Source organism: Anas acuta, chromosome 20 (assembly GCF_963932015.1).
Source record: "Anas acuta chromosome 20, bAnaAcu1.1, whole genome shotgun sequence".
NCBI lineage: Eukaryota > Metazoa > Chordata > Aves > Anseriformes > Anatidae > Anas > Anas acuta.
The window spans coordinates 8,364,736-8,385,094 of NC_088998.1; the positions used below are offsets into that span (position 1 = coordinate 8,364,736).

The 20,359-nt window shown below is 43.3% G+C and overlaps 2 protein-coding genes across 6 annotated transcripts in view; one reads left to right on the top strand and one right to left on the bottom strand.

Annotated features, from left to right (window-relative positions):
- The window catches only part of NUP188 (nucleoporin 188), a 27,705-nt gene extending 12,770 nt beyond the window's left edge, over positions 1 to 14,935 (bottom strand). Inside the window, exons 1-26 of one of the 3 annotated variants that reach the window (XM_068657341.1) lie at positions 14,842 to 14,860; positions 12,735 to 12,789; positions 12,392 to 12,561; positions 12,062 to 12,135; positions 11,381 to 11,465; positions 10,932 to 11,012; positions 10,428 to 10,472; positions 9,707 to 9,799; positions 9,447 to 9,566; positions 8,829 to 9,040; positions 7,957 to 8,071; positions 7,249 to 7,449; positions 6,418 to 6,507; positions 5,759 to 5,824; positions 5,110 to 5,229; positions 4,492 to 4,618; positions 4,216 to 4,371; positions 3,742 to 3,868; positions 3,048 to 3,135; positions 2,882 to 2,958; positions 2,587 to 2,701; positions 2,129 to 2,249; positions 1,834 to 1,900; positions 1,580 to 1,708; positions 705 to 838; positions 204 to 310 (exon numbers count right to left, since the gene is read on the bottom strand). In XM_068657341.1, coding sequence (XP_068513442.1) covers positions 204 to 310; positions 705 to 838; positions 1,580 to 1,708; positions 1,834 to 1,900; positions 2,129 to 2,249; positions 2,587 to 2,701; positions 2,882 to 2,958; positions 3,048 to 3,135; positions 3,742 to 3,868; positions 4,216 to 4,371; positions 4,492 to 4,618; positions 5,110 to 5,229; positions 5,759 to 5,824; positions 6,418 to 6,507; positions 7,249 to 7,449; positions 7,957 to 8,071; positions 8,829 to 9,040; positions 9,447 to 9,566; positions 9,707 to 9,799; positions 10,428 to 10,472; positions 10,932 to 11,012; positions 11,381 to 11,465; positions 12,062 to 12,135; positions 12,392 to 12,424 — 2,583 coding nt within the window. In that variant the 5' untranslated portion in view covers positions 12,425 to 12,561; positions 12,735 to 12,789; positions 14,842 to 14,860. Of the gene's footprint in view, positions 1 to 203; positions 311 to 704; positions 839 to 1,579; positions 1,709 to 1,833; positions 1,901 to 2,128; positions 2,250 to 2,586; positions 2,702 to 2,881; positions 2,959 to 3,047; positions 3,136 to 3,741; positions 3,869 to 4,215; positions 4,372 to 4,491; positions 4,619 to 5,109; positions 5,230 to 5,758; positions 5,825 to 6,417; positions 6,508 to 7,248; positions 7,450 to 7,956; positions 8,072 to 8,828; positions 9,041 to 9,446; positions 9,567 to 9,706; positions 9,800 to 10,427; positions 10,473 to 10,931; positions 11,013 to 11,380; positions 11,466 to 12,061; positions 12,136 to 12,391; positions 12,562 to 12,734; positions 12,790 to 14,841 lie in introns of all 3 variants that reach the window. The other 2 variants (XM_068657340.1, XM_068657339.1) reach the window with 2 other exon arrangements.
- On the top strand, positions 14,926 to 19,445 carry DOLK (dolichol kinase). 3 transcript variants are annotated; one of them, XM_068657350.1, is made up of 2 exons: positions 14,926 to 14,993; positions 16,942 to 19,445. In XM_068657350.1, the coding sequence occupies exon 2, from the start codon at positions 17,047 to 17,049 to the stop codon at positions 18,616 to 18,618; it is 1,572 nt and encodes a 523-aa protein (XP_068513451.1). In that variant the 5' UTR covers positions 14,926 to 14,993; positions 16,942 to 17,046; the 3' UTR covers positions 18,619 to 19,445. The 3 variants fall into 3 exon arrangements, with proteins under 3 accessions (XP_068513451.1, XP_068513452.1, XP_068513453.1); XM_068657351.1 differs by having other exon boundaries at positions 14,939 to 15,025; XM_068657352.1 differs by lacking the exon at positions 14,926 to 14,993 and adding an exon at positions 15,468 to 15,612.
- The last annotated feature ends 914 nt before the right edge of the window (positions 19,446 to 20,359 follow it).

Genomic DNA, 20,359 nt, shown 5'->3' on the forward strand with positions numbered 1-20,359 from the left:
CAGAGTATTGTGTTAAAAAACCTAAGGGCTCTTTGTGTGATACTTTATGTGCTCTAACATACAACTTTCAGTCCACGCTACCTTCAAATGACTTGCACTAAGCTCCCAGATACAAAAAAGCCTGAAAATATCTTGAAAGAATTTCAGTGGTGGAATCAGTCACAAGGGGAGAAGCAAAGGAGCTCTTGTGAGGCTCATCTTACCGTAGCCAGTCGCTTGAGCAGCTGGATGGCCAGGCGTGGAAGTGCAGGGTCGTGCTTGTGGTAGATGTATTTGGCCAAGACCGCAATAAGGTTGTTTCCATGAGCACCTGAATTGAACACAGTTAAGACCGAAGAGAAAAAGCTGCAATAAGATCCAACTATTTAACAGAACTACTTTCATAACAGAAGGTGAGAATTAGGTCAGTCTTCCAGAAGACCAAGGCATGGTCCCAGTCAGATGATTACTAATGGCAGATGATTTACTATACTCTGTAACTACACCCATCCTATTACAACGCAGCAAAAAATTAGCCATGTTTCCTTAATACTAATGAAATTCCCTCATGGAGAATAATGCCTCAGAGGATGGAGAATTCTCCCATCACTAGAAAGCACTTTTTGGAACCATCACAAACTCTGTTTGTAATGAGAAACTCATTGACTCTTTGCACGTAACAAAACCCACAGCTTCCCAGGGCATCCTCACAAGGAAATACATACCATGCTGAGTAAGGGCCTGCTCTAACGGAGACACCACGCTGGAGGGGGGCTTCAACCGTATGACGTTATTGGTAACCGAGAATGCCAGCTTAACTGTTTGTATCAGCAGCTGACCTTGGCCTTGTGTCTCATCACTGCATTTCAAAAATGAAAACAAAGTAATCGTGTCAACAATTGTCATTTATTATTTGCCCAACATTCAAAGAGGAAATTCCATACTCTTGTCAGTCACAGGTTGTAAGACATTTTTACTCGCTGTCATGTCACCACGTAACAGCTGCTGAAATACAAACCCCAACACAGACCTTCTAACAACCCCAACAGACCTTCCAGCAACCTTCCAATAAAGGGGGCCTCCAGGAAAGCTGGGGAGGGACTCCTAACAGACAGTTTTGTAATAGGACACGGAGTAATGGTTTTAAACTAAAAGTGGGTAGATTTAGATTAGATATAAGGAAGAAATTCTTTACTCTGAGGGTGGTTAGTCACGGGAACAGGTTGCCCAGGGAAGTTGTGGATGCCCCATCCCTGGAAGTGTTCAAGGCCAGCTTGGATGGGGCTTTGAGCAACCTGGTCTGGTGGGACATGTCCCTGCCCGTGGCAGGGGGTTGAAATTACATGATTTTTAAGGTCCCTTCCAACCCAAACCATCCTATTATTCTATAACCACACGAAATGGAGAGCGTGTAGTAAAGACTAAACATGAATCTGTAACAAAAAAGGCTTGCTCCTCCTGAACATACAAGACAGACTCCCACAGATAGTCACTGTGCTGATCCCCAATCAAGTACAATCCAGTTAAAGCTACATCTCAAATATTATCAAATATCCGTTGCTTCTTCCCTCACACTACTGAAATAAAAGACAAAACTCACCTACTAGGTTGGGAAGCCATTACCATATCAATAGTGTCCACGCCGATTCCCATGATGTTAATGACAGCTTGCCCTGCTTCAGTGTTGGCCAGGCTGAAGATGCACAAGGACTGAAGGCTAGGGGCACTGCTGGGAGACACAAACAATGCAGGACATCATCATGTGCAGGACTTTCCCACCTAGCACTTAGTAAACTACTATAAAGTGACTTCTGAATTTCCTACTGCAGATCTGAAACCCGTCATGCATCTTACCTACTCCCAGGATCCATTTCAGGGAATAAATTCAGTATAGCATGAATCAACTGCAGAATTAGGCATCCTGAAACAGAGAGAGAATGGACTACTCAGTTTTCAGGAAGATCTGTTGCCTAGTCTGTAATATTTCTAAACAAATCGCAGCATCTAGCAATACTGGTAAATGCAGAAAGCAAATCCTAAATGTCTGCTAGAAAAGATATGATAAAAAGTGGAAAAATTTCACAAATTCTCTCCAATAAGACAGGTGATCCTTTTTAATCTCTTCAACTTCTCTCTCAAATATCCTTACCAATTTTCTCTCTCACTCCATGAGAGTTGTAACGCCATTTGTGGTAATTTGGTAACATCTCCTTCAGGACAAACACAATGCAGGGCACAAGTCCTTGGCTCTGGGTGCTACCAAGTTGTCCCTAGGAGAAACAGAAACGTTAACTTTCCCCTTCTGGTTAAAATAACATGAGATCTTTGGTAGGAAGATAGGTCACGTGTCTTTGAAGCATGAGAAAACCACTGAGCTTGAGGACACAGAATTACCAGCTATTTTTATTCTCTTGTAGATATGATAAATCAAAGCCGTTTTTCGAAATAACCACAGGAAGCACAAACTGTAGCACAGCAGGAAGTGTCAACCAGTGATTACTCAGACAGACCCATTGCCCAGGGGATGCCAGACACTGCTGTATTTCACTTTCCTATCATAACAGCCTACAGCTGACTTCACAAGCAGACCACTCCAGAAGCACTCACCCGGACAAGAGTCGTGATCAGGTTCAGGAAGGAGATGGTAACGCTGTACTCCCCTTGAGGCTGTTCTATGCTCATCAACAGGTTTCCATAGCCCCCAGCATTCATCCCCTCTGCACTGTGAAATGAGCATGAAGGTTTGTTGTATGAATAGCAGGATTTTTGACATGAGTGAGAGATGTTGGATACACAGATTCCACAAACTTCAGATTTCACACCAGCAAAAAGGTGTTATGTTATGAACAGTTCAGGTCAAAAAAAAAAATAAAAGCTGGGGTTGGGGGGAGGATGTGAATACCTAATCATGTGATTCATACTGGACACTGGATTGGCAACAAACGGTAAGAACCCTGTATGGTGAAGGTCAGTCCAAACCTGCAAGAGAAAAAAGTAGAGATATTCCCTCTCATTCACACATACATGTCTACTAGTTCTCAAACCTAGAAAGCCCAGAAGATTCTTACCTTGGCTGGCATCCGAGCAGCCAGTACTGTCAAGCAATTGACACAAGAAGCAATAACATCCACAGGGGGAGAGATTACAGTTGTCAGCCTTGAAAAGAGAAATATTATGCATAAAATGCACTGCCATCTGTGAGCTAACCTATCTACTGCTGCTGTGATTCAAAAAGCATTTCCTTCACTGAAGCACACAAGCACAAAACCTACGCTCTGGTGCAGACACCAGTCTGCACTGTCAGTCTAGACTTGATAGCTCTCCCTCATACCTGAATCAGATCAATTTACTGCAAGAAGCAAGGCTCAGTAGACAGCAGGCTGGCACAGTGAACAATGACTATCCAGCAGATTGACTGGGGGGGATAGTTAATAAATGTAACTCTTTTATTACCTGGAAGTTACTGCTCTAATTGCATGCTTTATTCCCCTTTTATGTAAGTATAGTTATCCATTTAAAGGCTTTTTTATTGGTAAACTTGTACAACTCATGAAAGTGAAAGAGGGATCATACTGCTGCATCAAAGCATTCAGCAGTGTGTAGCCAGAATAGTCCTTACTGAACACCTGCCTCGGGGAGTTGAAGCACTGAGATACACTTCTTTCAAATCTTTTGGCAAAATAGGTAATTAAGTGTTCTTCCAGCTCATTGTACTACTTCTCAGGTACTCTGCTGTTAGCTCCATGCTGGTCAGTGACCTACCTCTGCAGCAGCATGTAGATTCGCGACGTGATCGGCAGAAGGCAATCTGCTATCGATACATCAGTGCTGATGACTTTATGAACCAGATCGATGATTGGCTTCACCCTCTGGCAATGCTGAATCACATCTGCATAAAGCAAACTAACATCAGAATGCAAAAACCATACTTACGCAGTAAAGAAACTTAGAATAATGCACATTAATCTTACCACACATCCTTGGGATCGTTCCCCATACCAAAAATCATTTATTTCTTATATCTCCGCTTTTCTCTCGTCTAAAATTCATATAATCTCACTGCAAGCTCTTGGCCTTTTGCAGTGAATTATCATAATTTAAAACACACGCAGGTTTCTGGGGGTACTACTCCAAGCTCTTCCAGAAGTACTCAGAGCTGCTCAATCCTGCTGTTAACCTCAAGCTAATACCAAAGAACAATTATTTATTCTCTTTTATACTCCCAGCCTATCTCACCTGCTGTTGAAACAACGTGGAGCAGCATTTCAATCTCACAGGTAAACAGTGTCCAGCTGCTGTACGAATACTCCCATCGTACCAAATAAGCTCGATCATCCAGCATCACTTGGCCCACTGTTCCCTGAGGTATCCGCAGATTTGTCTGACCTAGTCCTAGAGATAGAAGAAGCAAGTGAAATCAAGCCACAAATTTCCCCACGAGTTAGAAAGCAGATGAAGAACTAAATTCCCCAAAACACCTGAATAAGAAAAGGTTCAGTGCAGTTTCCTTACCAAGAGGATAGAGGAGCTTTGGAGCCTGTCTTCGCCAAAGTGTGCCATCTTCATGAGAGATCACATCAGGAGGTTTATGCTTGTACAGTTCAATATAAAAGGACATTTTATCCAGGAAACTGTATACCTGCATAGAGAAAGAGCTTAAGCAATATAACCAAAGAGCCAGACCCTCTTAAAAATTAATCAGTGAGGTCATTTCCAGGAATAGGCAAGTCTCCCTTATGTAGACAATAACCTTCTAATATGTCAACCTTACTAAAACATAATATGGTTCGCACGTCCAGACAAGTCTGATCTAATGAATCAGGAACTTCTAACAAGTACAATAAAACCCCAAAAAAATACATAGAACTTATCTAATATTTTAGAATTAATGGCTGAATTTATCTTCAGCCATCAGAGTTGGAGAGTTTACTAAAGGCCAGAAAACGGTACCCTGCAACAGAAAAGGACTTAAAAGGTGCCCTGTCTTAGATAACAGACATAAAGCTTTTATCAAAGATTGTAAATGAGATATGCACTCATAGTGGGAAGAGAATCACACAGCATATCACATAACATGTTATGCCTGTCTTGAAATAAATCATCTCCCAAACACCAAGAGAGATCCTGTACCTTTTTTGCAGTAGATTTATCTGACACAAGGGCCTGGAGCAGCTGAAGGAGAGGAGTAAGAAGATGGGGGAACATTCCACACACACTGTCCAGGATAATGCCCAGACCTGCAGTTGGTTCCTGGTGGTAGAAGCAGCAAACAAATGTCTTATTGTTACAAAGAAATGATAAAACTTTCTCAGTATAGCATAAGGATATAGCTTCTTTAAGTTGTACATTTGACATTAATCATGCACAAAAGTATCACTCCAGTCCTTGTACAGACTAAAGCATGAGGCATTGTGCAAGTAATAAGGCAAGAAGTAAGACTAATGCATTACACATCACCCTATTTCTGTAACAACAACAAAATAAGCATGATGCTTTTGCCAGCAGTTAGTTCAATCTTTGCAATCCCAGCCCTGGTTTAAACTATCACCTATATTAAAACTTGTTCCAGTATCCTTCAAGAGTAAAGCCAAGGATGTACCTAAAAGGCAGGAAAGGGCAAAGGTAAATCAAAGATAGATACAAACAAACACTGGCTCCTCAGGGCCTTCTAAAAATGAGCTAACTAAATATGATCAGTCTGTTCTTTTCCTAAAAAGGAATCTTTTATCAGGTTTTTGTTATAAGCAAGGTAAGTCAAAGAAGTTGCCAGCACACTCACCGTCTTCCAGAAGAGCTGAGGAATGCTGGAAGCCGACAAAACTTCACACGCAGCATCAATTATATCCTTCAAAGGAAGAGAGGAAAGAGAAGTTAAATGCTAACTTTACATAAAAGGTTCACATCCCAAACAAATTCTGTCACATCTTTAGAGTTTAAGTTTCCGTGCTTACTAGCTAAGATGGAACTAATCCCTCTAGTCAGAACAGAGGGAAACACCCCCCACGCACAAACTCAGACCACATGGAAAGTCTAACACCATGCTCCTTACCAAGGAGTGGACTGCCCAGGACAAAATGCCCACTAAATCTGCAAAAGGCTATATGATGTCTTCTTAAACTTAAAGTGTATGTATTGAGTATGAAATAATACATACTACGAGTATGTATTATTTCCATTGCTTTGCACACAACACATCAACTACTAGTTCCAAATCCACAGGACTTCCAAGGGCAAGATATGCAATGTTTCACTATTAAGCAGTAAACACCTCTGAAGACTGGTTTACACAATGCAAATGTAGCCAGTCTTTTAGATCGATCTAAATCACAAGGTTTGCTATTTCAAATGCAGGATTGAAATTTAACAACAGTAACTTGCATCACTTATGCAAAGTTCAATCAAATTAGATAACAGATGCGATGAGTGTTGGATGCTTACCTGCTGATTGCCCAACGTATGTAACTCCAGTGATGTCAGGACAAAGGAAAGAAGCCCATAAATACACATACAAGCTGTGCTGACAGTACACTGGGAAGAAAGAATACACAAGACCGTTAGAGGAAAGATTATGAATTACAGAGCACACTGTGTAACAGTGCTTGGTCTCCTTTACAAAGTGTGGGCACCTCTGAGTAACTGCCTCTTTTGTACATCCTTGCTGCAGTCAGCAAAGGGGCAACAAAATAGGAAGCAGTCACCACTGAAGCCACAGACAGCACAAAATATTTCACTGCTTCTACCATTATCATTAAAAACACCTTCAAAACACAGAAAAAAAAAAAAAGAAGCATTCAGTGTTCTGAGAAATCAGAACGATTTGCTTTCACTGGTGTCTGCCTACGAGGTCATTTATTCTCACACACTGTGTTGTCTCATGAAACTGTATAAAGAGAACAGTGCAGACTTAGATCAGCTAGTACTCAAGACCTACACTGGCAAGTACACCTATGGAGGGAAATCAAAAAATGTGATTAAAGTAGTCTATTCTGTTCAAAGGAGATATAGCTCCTCAACTTACAAAAAAGTTTCTTTTGTATTAATCTTTTTTAATTATTATTTCATCATAAAAATCTGTTTAGTATCAATTTGATTTTTACTCTTCACTGAAAGAAGGTGACATGACAAAACATGCTCTGTTGCATGCTCTGGTTCAAAGCAGATTTAGTTTGCAAGTACATTGGATCAATATCATCCACTTCCCAAGACACCTTTACATCATTAGTAGTTAAGAGCCTTAAAGAGCTTACATATACGACTGTAAGAACTCACATTCTTGCCCCCACTGCTCAATGATCGCAGAAGTTTCGTCAGATACTGGAACACATTCAGCTGGATAGCATTGCTGCCCATTCTCCTGATAACGTTAGTTGACTCCTCTGGGTTTATGGTATGACGGAGCAGTGCCCAAGCCAAAAGCACTGGAGCATGATGTGAGACATCTCCCAGCTGCAGCAGCTGATTGTCCATTTCCTGCACAGAGACAAAAGCAAGACAAGTGAGATCCTGTGAAAGCAGCTCATGCTCAGCAAGCATGTAGCTGATTGCACCCTTCTGCTAACACTCAGCTTTCTCTTGCAGATAATTATTTCAAATATACAACTGTCCAAATTACACAGTTGCAGTCTTGGTCTGTTTTTGTGTGTGGTTTACTGACTTACAGCTGTTCTAACCTCAGATGTCCTCTGTCCTAAAAGCCCTGATGTTGAAAATCTCTCGTTTCACTCCCATCTCATGGCCTACTTCCCTGTGCACACCGTTATTTAGAGAAAGGCCCAAAATAATCAAGCAAACCTAAGTGGGAAAAGAATCAATCTCTTTCTTATTTGTCCCAAATCGTTACGTGGATGCTAGCTCTTATATTTGGCCAACAAACACAAGAAACTTACAGATGTAATATTTTTAACAGCGCTGCTCGGGTAACCAAAGTAAATTCTATATTGTTAAGCCAAACAGGGGGTTATTCTGCTACTGCTTTACCTGGTGGATACGTGAATTATTGGCTAATTTGTGCTCCTCTGTCCTATCATCCAAAGCTCGCTCATGGAGGGAGTCAATTTCCATGCCTTCCACCAGAATAAGAGCACTAAAATAGCTGCAAGCAGGAAAGGGAAAAAAAAAAAAAGTAGGTTAGACACTTTAATTAAGAATTCAGTTTTCAAAAAGACATTCATAAATGGTCAAAGAACAACCTGTAGTTCGCATGGGTTCAGCTGTTCTTTGAAGCAATAAGAAATTAAGATGAAATTAACAGCAGGTAATCCAAATTTTGTTTTGAAATGCTAGTATCTGACAGATTAAAATCTTCAATGCTACCATTCCTGGTTGAACAGGAAGTCCCTGAAATTTGAAGATAGCTTTTCCACCTTTGAAACTTTTTATCACTCACCGGGATTTTCATTCCTTCTGGCTGCAGCTTGAGTTATGTCCCACAAAGCAAAACGAAGACGTTATTACCACTCTTTCAAGCAGAGCCATGATAGTTTGTGCTGAGGCAACACAGTTAACAGCACAGGGCTAACCTCTGCCTCGGAGCCAGCCTCTGAGCACAGGATTGTGCAGTTTCACTTTAATACTAGACTATTTAAGAACAAATGGCACTGTCTTCACTGCCATTCACACCAGAGACAGCTAGCTTAAAGCTAGTATATGAATGCCTCTCTATTGTGCAATCACACTTATTTTGCCACAAACTTCCAATGTGACCAGAAAATATATTTCACCTTCATCACAATTAGCTTAGCTTGAAATAGTCATGATTTTAAGAGGCAACAGAAAGAATTATAAAATATTTTTTTTACTGAGGAGAATTGTTTTGTTCTGCACTCACTTGACAAATACACTTCACTTACCCGATACGATCCACCAGGTGATCCATGCTCTCATCTACCAAGTGTCTGTTGGTTTGTCTAGTGCCAAACCCCTGTTCTTTGAACATCTTTGCAAATTCGAGAAGCTCATCTGATGCCATTTCAAAGTATGCATAGTAGAGGAAGATGACTTCCAGTAGCATGGACTGCTCACGGAGGCATTGCACAAACCAACGAGAAACCTGACGCTCTGTCTGCAGAAGGAAAAGTCCTGCTGTCACACACAAAGCTCACTGATTGGTCAAAGCAATTAGAAGCCAAGACAGGTTGAAGCATTTCAAAGTTCGCACAGTCAATGTTTTGCACCAACTGCAAGAAAAGCCACTATAAATGCAGAGTTTACTGATGCAAAGAGATTGTAAAGAGCTGCACGGAAATGGATCTGCAGGCCTAGTGCTGTCAACACATTTCTTACAACGAAGAATACGTTTCTAACAACTCACTTTATTTCTGACCAAGTGTTCTGCTAAGGAGAAAACAATTTTTATATTTCTTGGGCCAAGAGAACCATCCGTTCTAACTGCATCTGCACATTTTCCAATACTTTCTATACCAGGAAAGACTTTGTAAGTTTATTAAAGAATAGTATGAAAGAAATACCATGAGATTTCCATGTGTTTCCCATGTAGGAGCTTCTGCTTTGTACAGTTCTTCATATTTTTTCCGGTAATTAGGAATTAGTTCTTTTTCCAACTTTTCGACACACTGGAAGTACTGCGCCTTAAACAAATAAAGAAATCAACTTTTCACATGCACATCTATGTGCTTTTTACAATCTCAGGTGGACAACTTCTATATATAACTTAAGTATTTAGACTATTTCAATGACATCATATCCAGGAGAAGGTTCCTGTACTCACTGTGTAAGGATGCCTCTCATCCTGAAAATAAGTGAGTAGATGGAGGACACAGCGCAGAATACACATCCTCTCTTCATAATAATAGTCAGCAAGCTGTGAATACAGAACGTCACCAATATCAGTGTGGTATTGTGACACCTCCCATTCACCTTCCTGCCCCATACACAGCCCAGGCCCTCAGCACCAGAACACGTAGGGCTCAAACACTACTACAGATTTCAACTTTCAAACACTACTACAGTTTCAACTAAGCAGTTTTAAGTTATCTGAAAAAAAATACTTAATTAACTTTACAGAATTCAATAAAACATGCCCATAGGGACGTGTCTATAATTACACTGCTAACTGAGAAAACTCAGGAAAGGAATGCAAAAAGATACAGAGGTCACCTCCCATTCTTAATCTTCAGTAATCTCTACCAGCTGTGATCATCACTCTCTATTTCGGAGTTGACACTTCAGACAGCAACACATAAGCCTACAAGCTTTGGAAAATGCGGGAGCATACATCTGACCAGCTAAATTCCCTGACATTAAGCCTACAATTTCCACGGCAACTATTAACACTGCTCAAATATATGTATGTCCATCCCTATTTCAGAAGAATCTTCTAAAATTTGTTCATTATATGAGGGAATACTTCAATCATTCCAAGGTTTCTGAATCCATAAAAATAAAATTGGTTCTCAGATCAATAGAAAATACAAATGGAAGTGACTAACCTTCAGCATCAGAGCCTGACTCTGCCTTTCATCCTGAAGAACTGTCTAAAGCAAACCACAACAAAATAAACAATTATTTACTGCAGAAATATCAACTGACAAAATATTCACACAAAAAAAGACTGAAAGAAATGACAGAATTTTTCTGTTTCTTTTGGAAAGACAGATTCCAAAAGTACTAAGTCAAAACATTCATTAATAACTATCTGTTTGTTCATCTCCACTCGCTCTCTTTCACAAATCTGTAGCTTTGCTGTATTCCTGAGACAAAGAAGCTGAATCCCTGCAGAGAGATTCAAGCAGAAAGAGCTACCGGAATGTTAGGCTTGGATATCTGCTATCACATTTCTGTAAATAGGCACTTGAGCATTGCAGGTTCAGAGAAGAACTACAAAGTCATTTCCAAGTCAGAACTTGGGCTTGCATGTGACCATAATTCATCAGCAAATTACTGGTACTAAGGAGAGATGCAGAGTGAACAGAAAATATATGGGAGCTATGGACCTTCAGGGAGTCTCTTGTTCCTCTGTAATCTTCTTGAAGATAACACTGTAACAACTGCACACTCTGCTCTTCATCCAAACCCTGAAAAAAAGAGAGATGCTCTGAAATGAGTAAAAGGAAACTGAATTAATTTGACAAAGACTCTCTCCAAATACTCAGGCAGCCTTTCTCTTCAGAATAAATAATTTCCCAAATACTTTCTGGCAGGAGGGTTCGTTAACCAGGAAAATTGAAGCAACTCAGGGCCACTAACAGCTTTAGAAAATGTTGACCTAGGGCTCCTATGGGTACCTGTAACATCCTTTAGATTATTTTTAACAGAGAGAAACTTAAGTTTGCCTCTAGTCAACATCACAAAGCTTACTGAAATAACAGAATCTCAATAACAATGCAATCCAAGTGCAGGGATAAAAAAAAAAAAAAAAAATCAGCATAGCATCTTCACTCACCAAAAACTTGCTGACCCTCAGACCCAGTTCTTTTAGTGGAGCAGCTACATCTTTATCAGCTTTTATTTTTTCTGCTGAAGTTGTGCTAAAGAAAAAAAGAAGTTTTCATTGTTAAAAATGGAGCAACACCAAGGAATGAGCAGAAGAGACTTAATTTCAAAGCTCTCAATGTTATCAGTTTGAACTTGACATTTCTTTTCCCTCTCAGTGGCCTTTCAATGCTTCAGACAGCACTATTCAGTAATCTTCCTATCAGATAACACTCAACATTGTTCGCTATCTTATTAATACAATAAACACAGGCTATATTCATTCTATCTTTTCCAGTGAGAGAGTCTGGTTATCTTTCCTGCATGACTGAGTGTCAAGAGGAGTCAATTCTCTGCAGGCTGTACGCTTGTACTTGATTACTGCAACCCAACAGAGGCAAGGGTTAAGAGCTACTTAACACTGCTAATGAGAGCAGAAACTGCTGTTACTTCTTTCTGATCTTTATTTCATGTCCCAAAATGTTATTTGGATTAAGCACTTTCTACTGTTCTTCCTCTCCAGAAATCTCAAGTCAGAGAAGAGAGTAAAAATCTGTTTTTATGTAATTAGAGAGAAATATTCAACATGTTCTCAACTTATTAGTAGATCCCACTTTAAAGGTTAATTTCTAAAATCAGGCAATTACCGTACCTTGGAGGTTTGTAGTACGAAAGCCCCTCTAAAAACCTCTGCCAGTGCTTGTTCAGTTCTGCCGCAATCTGTGCCTGAAAAGAGAACCAAATACTACTGAACAGACTCCTCAACATCCACCACTGAGTATCAGATTTGTTTAATTTGAGTGAAGCAAAGACATTCCACCACCAAAACCAGACAAGAACACAAGGCAAACAACAACAGCATCTATGATTCAGACTGATTCAAGGTGTATATTACATGAGAAAGCTTGCTGCCTTGCCTAATATTGGGAAGGGAGAGGAAAGGAGGCAACGGACTAGGTTCAGATACGTTTGCATTTCCAACCTCTCGGCACATTCTTGAAAGCACGGGCTCCATCCCAGAAAATAAGGAAGCAGGCTGTACCACTCATGAATACCCCAGACCAGTCAGTCTAGAAAGTAGCACTTGTGTCCACTCCAGAAAGGGCACCAGCTTTTCACATACACCCTTCCAGGCAGCAGTTCATGAAGCAGCTATAAACAAGGAGTGGAAGAATAAACAAGTAGCGGGGAAAGAACATCAAAAATCCCACCAAGGAAAAGGGAAAAGCAGCAAAATTCATATTCAAACAGATGTACAAATGATGTATTTGTCCATGGAGTCCATTCAGTGACAGGCAAACCTGCTTAGCAAGACATGGACTTACTGGTTCTCTTAAAGCTGATCTGCCGAGGAGAATTGTCCACAATTCTCTGCTGCTCCTGTTAAAAAAAAAAGAAAAGAAAAAGGTGAAGATTGCTTTAATAATGAACACCAATTCAGGCTTCAATTTAGTGCACACCTTTTCAAACTTGCAGTTCTTTTGGAGATCGCAATGCAATATAAGCTATAAGAAAAAATAATTAAAGGACACCAGTGTTTAGCTGAGCAATTTCAGACGTGCTGGAAGAACCCAGGAAAGCCCAAAAGAGTGACTGCTGATATAACAAAACTTGTAAACTCATATCAAAGAAGTATCCTATTTCTACCAGCTTATCAGCTCAGTCTGATCTTGCTACTTCTATGTTTGGGGGTTATAATAAACCCAATTACAGAACAATTTTACTCAGTTTCATTTGATGCCATACTCCAAACAAATCCTTCTTTAACACTTTCCACCTTCATGCAAAGTGGAATATAAAACCGGGTGAAGTGAAAGAATGCAACACTTTTCCATAGGGCAGAACATTTGCCTCTGCTCTTCAGAATATTTATCCTGAGCTCGTTGTTTCTTCCTGCTTGCTGTGAAACTCGTAGAAAAACCAATCTGCTAAAACATAAAGATCAAATCCGCTCCTTAGCACATGCATCTAGGAAGATTAGTCTCCCTACAACAGCCCTGCAAAGGATGCTTGCCAACAGGAGCAGTTCAGGAACTGAGCACGCTGATGATTTCTAGCAGTGTAATACAAACCAGGAGTCAAACGCCACAATTCCCCATGCAAAGCCTGTCTAGGAAAGCGAGCACACTCATTAACTCGTCTTTAGATTGGCAGCACTGAATCAACTGCCTGTGGCAGCGTAAGTCACCTGGCACTTCTGACACACGGTGCCATTTCAGCGGCTTACAAAACCTATCATTTTTATTACACCTGTCAACATAATTTCTTCCCTCGAACTCCTCGTCCCTGCGGGAGAGCTACGGGACCTCTCCTGGCCTAGCCAGCAACCAGCTGTGGGTGCAGCCTCCCCGGCACACCCGGAGCACTGGAAAGCCACTGAATTTTACCAAAAAATCGCTTTCCAGGACAGAGCAGCAGCTGAGAGGAGCCAGCCCTGCTCCTTGCCCTTCCTTCCTAACCCGGGGTTACAGCAGACCAGTGCTCCTTGCCAGTTCGTTAACTGGGCTCCGAGGCAGCCAGGGAAGGGCAGCTCTGCACGTGAGGTAAGAGCGGTGTTCCTGTCCCGTTAGGAGGCATTATTTTAATAAAAAATCAAGCATTTAGGAACAAACAAGTCTAAAACGCCACAACAAATGTCAAAAAGCAAACAAAGGCGCTACCCTAAAGCCATCACTGAAGCAGGGGGTCATCAAATAGCCTCCTTTACACACCTCCCACACCACTATTATCTAAACTTTATGGTCGCAGCTCTCCAAGAAGGGAGAAGCCGAGTCCTGAGCTCTATGCTCTCCGTGAGGACTGCTCTGCACGGACACCTGACAGAGCCCCGAAGCTTTTAAACAGCGGTGCCACTTTAGCGCTCCATTTTTCACGGTACCACAGGGCAGAAAAACCCCGAAACACTAAAAATATAAACCCCGGGTAACACCCGCTGCCTATTTTGGACAATCAAGCCTCAACCCACAGAAAGCTCTGGCGCTGGAGCCGAAGCCGCCTGTGAGGGATCCCCTCAGCGCCCCCCCCCCAGGCCCCTCAGCCCCCGCTCCCTCAGGGGGCTCCTGAGGCGAGGGGCTGGGGGCGGGGCCAAGCTGCAGGGGGCGGGGCCAAGCCCCACATTTAGGGGCGGGGCCAGGCAGCGGGGGCGGGGCCTCAGCGCCCTCTGGGGGCGTGGCCACACGACAGGGGGCGTGGCCAAGCCGCACAAATGGGCGTGGCCAACCCCAAAAGGGGGCGTGGCCAACCCCAAAAGGGGGCGTGGCCAAGCCGGCGCGGGCCCCGCTCCCGTTAACCCTCCCCTCCCCGCTCCCCCCCCTCCCTTCTCCGCCGCGCTCCCCCTCCCCTCGCCCCCTCCCCCCGCGGCGAGCGCGCGCAGCCCCAGCCCCCTCCCCCCCGCCCCCTCCCGTTCCCGTTCCCGCCGCCGCGTCCCCGCACCTCGCGCCCAGCCCGCCCGCCGCCATCTTCGCTCCCCTCTCACGTGACCCGCCGCGCGCCGCGCTCTCCCCCGCCGGCATCACGTGGTCTTTGGGGGGGGAGCTCCTGGGTCATGTGACAGCGGCGGCGCCAAGATGGCGGCGGGCGGCCCGGTGGGTGCGGAGCTCCGCGGAGGGACCGGGGGGTGGGGGGGGGATGGGGGGGGTGAGGGGGGTCCCGGCCCCGCGGGGACACGCGGAGGGCTCCGGGGAACAAAGGGAGGAGGCTGGGGAGGGGGATTGGGGGTCTGGGGAGCTGCCCCGCGCTGTTTCCGTGCCCCGCTGCCCTCAGCGTAAGGAGTTTCTGCCTCGTACCCCGTCTGAATCACCCCACGGCCTGCCTCGTAAAGAATTCCTTCATTATCTCCCGTCTCAACCTCCCCTCCGCCCTCATCATCAATAATTTCTTCCGGGTACCCAACCCAAACCTCCCCACCGCCCTCATCGTAAAGGATTTCTCCGCTATACCCCATCCAAAGCTCCCCTCCACCCTCACCGTAATTAATTTTCCCTCTATCCCCTCCAAATTTCCTCTTTTTCAGCTCAAAGCCCTTGCCCCGTGTGCTGTCACCACGCTCCCCGAGGAGGAGTCCCCCAGCAGGACCCTCGCAGCCCCCGTGAGGCACAGGAGGTGCCCGGGGGGGGCCGCAGCAGGCCCAGAGGCTGCTCGGGGGGGAACTGCCTCAAAAAGGGCACCCGGGGGCTTTCAGGAGCTGCTGTGATAGAACAGAAGGTCAGGTCGGCCTTTCAGCTGCTGAAAATCTTCCTGGTCCTGTGGCCCAGCTGGCAGGCTGCACCATGTATTTCCTGGTGCAAACGCCGTGCTGCAGCCTTAAACTTGCCAGGCAAAGTGCAAGAACTTTCCCAGTCTCTGGCCAGTCTGCATTATTTGCCCTCCCTCTTCTCAGACACCTGTTGAGTTTCCCCTTCCCATGCCCAGAAACTTAAGGGATCCCGAAATCATTACTGGTATTAGGAAGACGTTGCCCACACAAGATCTTTTTTGTTATCTCCATGGTTAATTCTTTCCCTGTTCTATCAAAAAAATAAATGGCAAAAAGATTGCACTTGGCCTGATTTAGCTGTTTAGCAACAGGACACATATCGTAGGTGGTTGGCAGTCAAGTATTTCAGGCTCTACAGATGCCAAAAAGCAATCTAAAAAAATGTTTTCAATATGAGGTCATAAAGAAAAACTCTCCAGATGCACAGTGCAAGGGGCTTTGGCAGTACAAATGTTGATACAAACCCATTAATATTCCTGCTAAGAATGAAAAACAGGATTTAAAATAAAGTGATAGCCTTCCATATAAAGTGATAGGATGTGATGAATGCACTCTCACGGCTACAGGCAAGACGATTTGGTTGATTTTTCTGTGCCAGACTCTCCAATTGAGCTTATCTTGACAATTCTGATAATAGATCAAAATCAGGTCAAGTACACCACTTGACTTTTTTTTTCTCTCAATGATTGTTTTTTTTCCTTTCCTACTTCTGTTGTAAACACTACGTAGCATCATAAAACCACTCTTGCTGTAGGGGAAGTGTTCAATCATTACATCAAGTAAAGAGAAAGAGGTGGGGGGAAGCAGGTTGCACAGCAGGGAATTAGAGAGAAATATTTACTAAAAGAAGGATTCTGTAAAACTGCAGTGAAAACAGCATACAAAAATAAGTTCTAAAATTACCTTTAAGCTATTTTACATCAACTGTATTTTCAATTTACACTGTCACATTGAATCCTTCTGGGAATAGATATGGCTTGTGTGCTTCATACTTCAATTCAGGCACAATATAAAGTATTTCTGTTGCAGTGTATCTGAACAGCCCTGTAGCGAGTGGTTTGCTTCACCACTGCAGACTGACGTCTTGGATTCTCACATGGAGATAACGATTTTGACTAATCCCTTATCGCTGTGGTTTTATTGGCTTTATTCACCTGTCTTGGCATTAATAGTTGGCACATAACTATCAGCTTAAATTGAGCTTAAAAATAAGACAGCTGCACAGAAGCTTTAGCTCTTCTATCATTCACTTTAATTGCTTGTTTGTTTTTTAATAGGAATTGCAGTAGCATGAAAGGGAATTCTGTCTGGTGGACCACAACTGAGAATATCAGGACCCGCAAGAAGCATCCTGAACCCCCGAGCCACGCGGGACTGGAATCATGTTAAACAAGCCTGTGCTGGTGGAATCGCTGATCGTGTTCACCATCGTGCTGTGCGTGCACGCGGTGGTGTGGGACCGCTACTCCTGGTGCTCTGTAGCTCTTGCCATCCAGGCTTTTTATGTCCAGTTCAAATGGGACCGGCTGCTGCAGCTGGGGGGGGCCGTCTTCCAGTTCCGCACAGCAGCGAACAGCGGCCTCCTGCCAGCCAGCATGGTCATCCCCTTGCTGGGGGTAACGATGAAGGAGAGGTGCAAGGCTGCTGGCATTGTGTACTTTGAACGTTTTGGCATAGTCGTAGCTTCCACGGGCATGTTGGTTGCTCTCTTTTTATCTGTAATAGCGGTGGGCATCACAAAACCCGTGCCCACCAACACTTGCATACTCACCGGTGTTGCTGGCAGTATAATTATCTATACCATGAAGCACTCTTTGACTGTTTCAGAAGTGATAGAGGTCCTAGAAGTGCTGCTCATTTTTGTCTACCTCAGCATGATCTTGCTTTACTTGTTGCCTCGGTGTTTTACCCCTGGAGAAGCATTGCTAGTGCTTGGAGGTGTGAGTTTTGTTCTCAATCAGCTCATCAAACGCTCGCTGAATGTCGTTGAGGGCAGAGGTGAGCCCATAGACTTCTTCCTTCTGGTGGCAGTTATCGGAGTTATTCTTCTTGGGCTTTTCTTCACTGTTCTCTTCATTTTCATGGATTCGGGTACGTGGATCTCCTCCATGTTTTTCCACATGATGACAGCAGTGCTAGGCTTAGGGGTCATCATGCCTTGGCTTTACCGACTGATCCAGAGGAACCCTTTGTTCTGGCTACTCCAGTTTTTATTTCAGACACAGACAAGAGTTTACCTTCTTGTATTTTGGACCTTTTTGGCTGCTTCAGCGTGCGGCATAGTTTTCTACCAGAACGCTAAGAGATCATCCGAATCTAAAAAGCACCAGGCCTCAACTATAACCAGGAAATATTTCCATTTCATTGTTGTAGCTACTTATGTTCCTGGACTGATTTATGACCGCCAGCTTCTCTATGTTGCTGCAGTCCTGTGTCTGGCAGTGTTCATATTCTTAGAGTACATCCGGTACTTCAGGATCAAACCATTTGGCCAAACTCTTCGGCATTTGCTGTCTCTCTTCTTGGATGAAAGGGACAGCGGGCCTCTAATCTTGACTCATATTTATCTTCTTCTTGGCATGTCCCTCCCAGTGTGGTTGTTTCCTAGATCTTGTGCTCCTAAAGGCAGCTTGTCTGGGGCAGGAGCATTGGTTCCCTATGCCGGGGTGCTAGCAGTAGGGGTAGGAGACACCATTGCCTCTGTTTTTGGCAGTACCATGGGAGAAATCAAATGGCCAGGAACAAAGAAGACTTTTGAAGGGACAATGACAGCTATTTTTGCTCAGATCATTGCTGTGGCTCTTATTCTGATCTTTGACAGCAATGTGAATCTGAACTCCAGCTATGCCTGGATTCTGGCATCTGTGAGCTTAGTTTCCCTTTTGGAAGCTTACACTACCCAAATCGATAACCTGCTGTTGCCTCTCTACCTCCAGATAATGTTCATGGCTTAGAAGCACTTCCAGGAACAGAGATTTCTCCAGTTCTAGAGAAAAGTGGAAATAAAATATGCACTAGAGATGAAAGCCACTCTAAACATTGGTTTTGGTACAGCAGATAAAATTGTTAAAAACAAATGGAAAATTTGTTTTCCAAAACAAATGGCTACTTAAAATAAAAGTTTTGGTTTGGTCTCTTTTTTTTTTCCTAGTTTAAAACAGCATGAGTTGCTCTTTGGCCTCACAAGAACCCAACCCTGACTGATAAATTGGATTATTAAATAAAAATGGTCTTTTTAAGTCTCTTCTGGGTGCTTGGAAACAGAGGAAGAAGAGGTAAGTTAATTACAGAAGGGAGATTGTGCCACCTCTGTACTGCATCACAGCCAGAACTTGTCATACTGTACTGAATGCTGTCATCTTGTACTGCTGCATACATGAAATCACTTCTGTATAAGCACAGTTTAAGCATGTTTTGTGAGGCTCACTGCTCTCTACTTAGTGACTGGATACAGCCAGACAGTCATGTTCACTCTATCAGCTGAGCCCTATTAATGCACTGCACGAACACGACTTCAGATAGAGGAGTTACAGAGCTAACTTTATCAGAGGGGTTGAGAATGTAAGAGACTGTTCACTCCAAGCAGTGCTAACACAAGGGTTATAGTTTCAGGCCTGGATGTTTCCACAAGAAAAACGTTTCTCAAGATTTTAATCTCTATTAAACATTATTTCAAATAATTTAGAGTGAAGAAAAAATAAGCAAGCTGATAAGAAAAAAATTGCACACTAACTGTGAACGCAGGAGGTCTGTTGAAGTCAATAAACATCTCTCATACTACTGCAGTCTTCCACTTTGCACGTTTTTTCAGCTTAAGTTACCATGAGGAAGTTTATCCGGAGAGCTGCTTAATCAAATCATTTATGAAAAATGCTTCTGTTGACAGAATGAGTAGGACTGTTTACTTCAGTCTAATTAAATCCGTAGCTGCCATGGGGGGAATCTAGTTTCTATATATTAAACACTTCTGTATTGACTGTCTTTTCCTGCCAGTTTGCCAAGCATCCATTAGAACAGGACACGTTAACTAATCTCCTCTCTGCCTCCTCCATTCCCCTGAGAAATGCCCAAGCAGAAGATCGTCTTTCCAGGCTCCTTGTTGGAGGGATGAAGTTACATCCTGACACTCCTTTTGTTCACATAAAAGGACTGCAGTACAATTTTGGGAAGAGCTTAGTGCCACCCCAAGATCCATTACACAATCCTCTCCTGCAGTCCTAACTGTGAGACTGTTAGGAGAGCAAATAAGGCAGGGTGGAGCAAAATTCATGCTTTGGGCTCACAAAACAGGCCCCAGGGTCCAACAGTGCCTGTTCCTGGGACAAGCCAGGACCAGCCCAGAGGCAGCGTTGCCCAACTTACCACCGCCTGGGCAGGGCTCCTGAGACCTGACAGTGCTTTTCCTGAGCACCACGGAGTCATTCAGCTTGCTTGGGTTAATAATGCAATAAATGATCAGATAGTGTTTGCAGGAAACAATTCGGTAACCCTGCTGGACTGCTTACTTCACATTTACCAGTAAATCCTGTAAATTCAGTCTAGCTTCTTGCTTCCACTTATACACTTGAGGTAGATGTTTTTGCAAATTGCAGGTAGCGGTGCGTATAACCAGGGGACAAACTATCATCCCTCAGCAGAAAGGTGCTATTCTAAATTATTAACTCTTGTAATGGAAAGATACAGAAAAACCTTTAG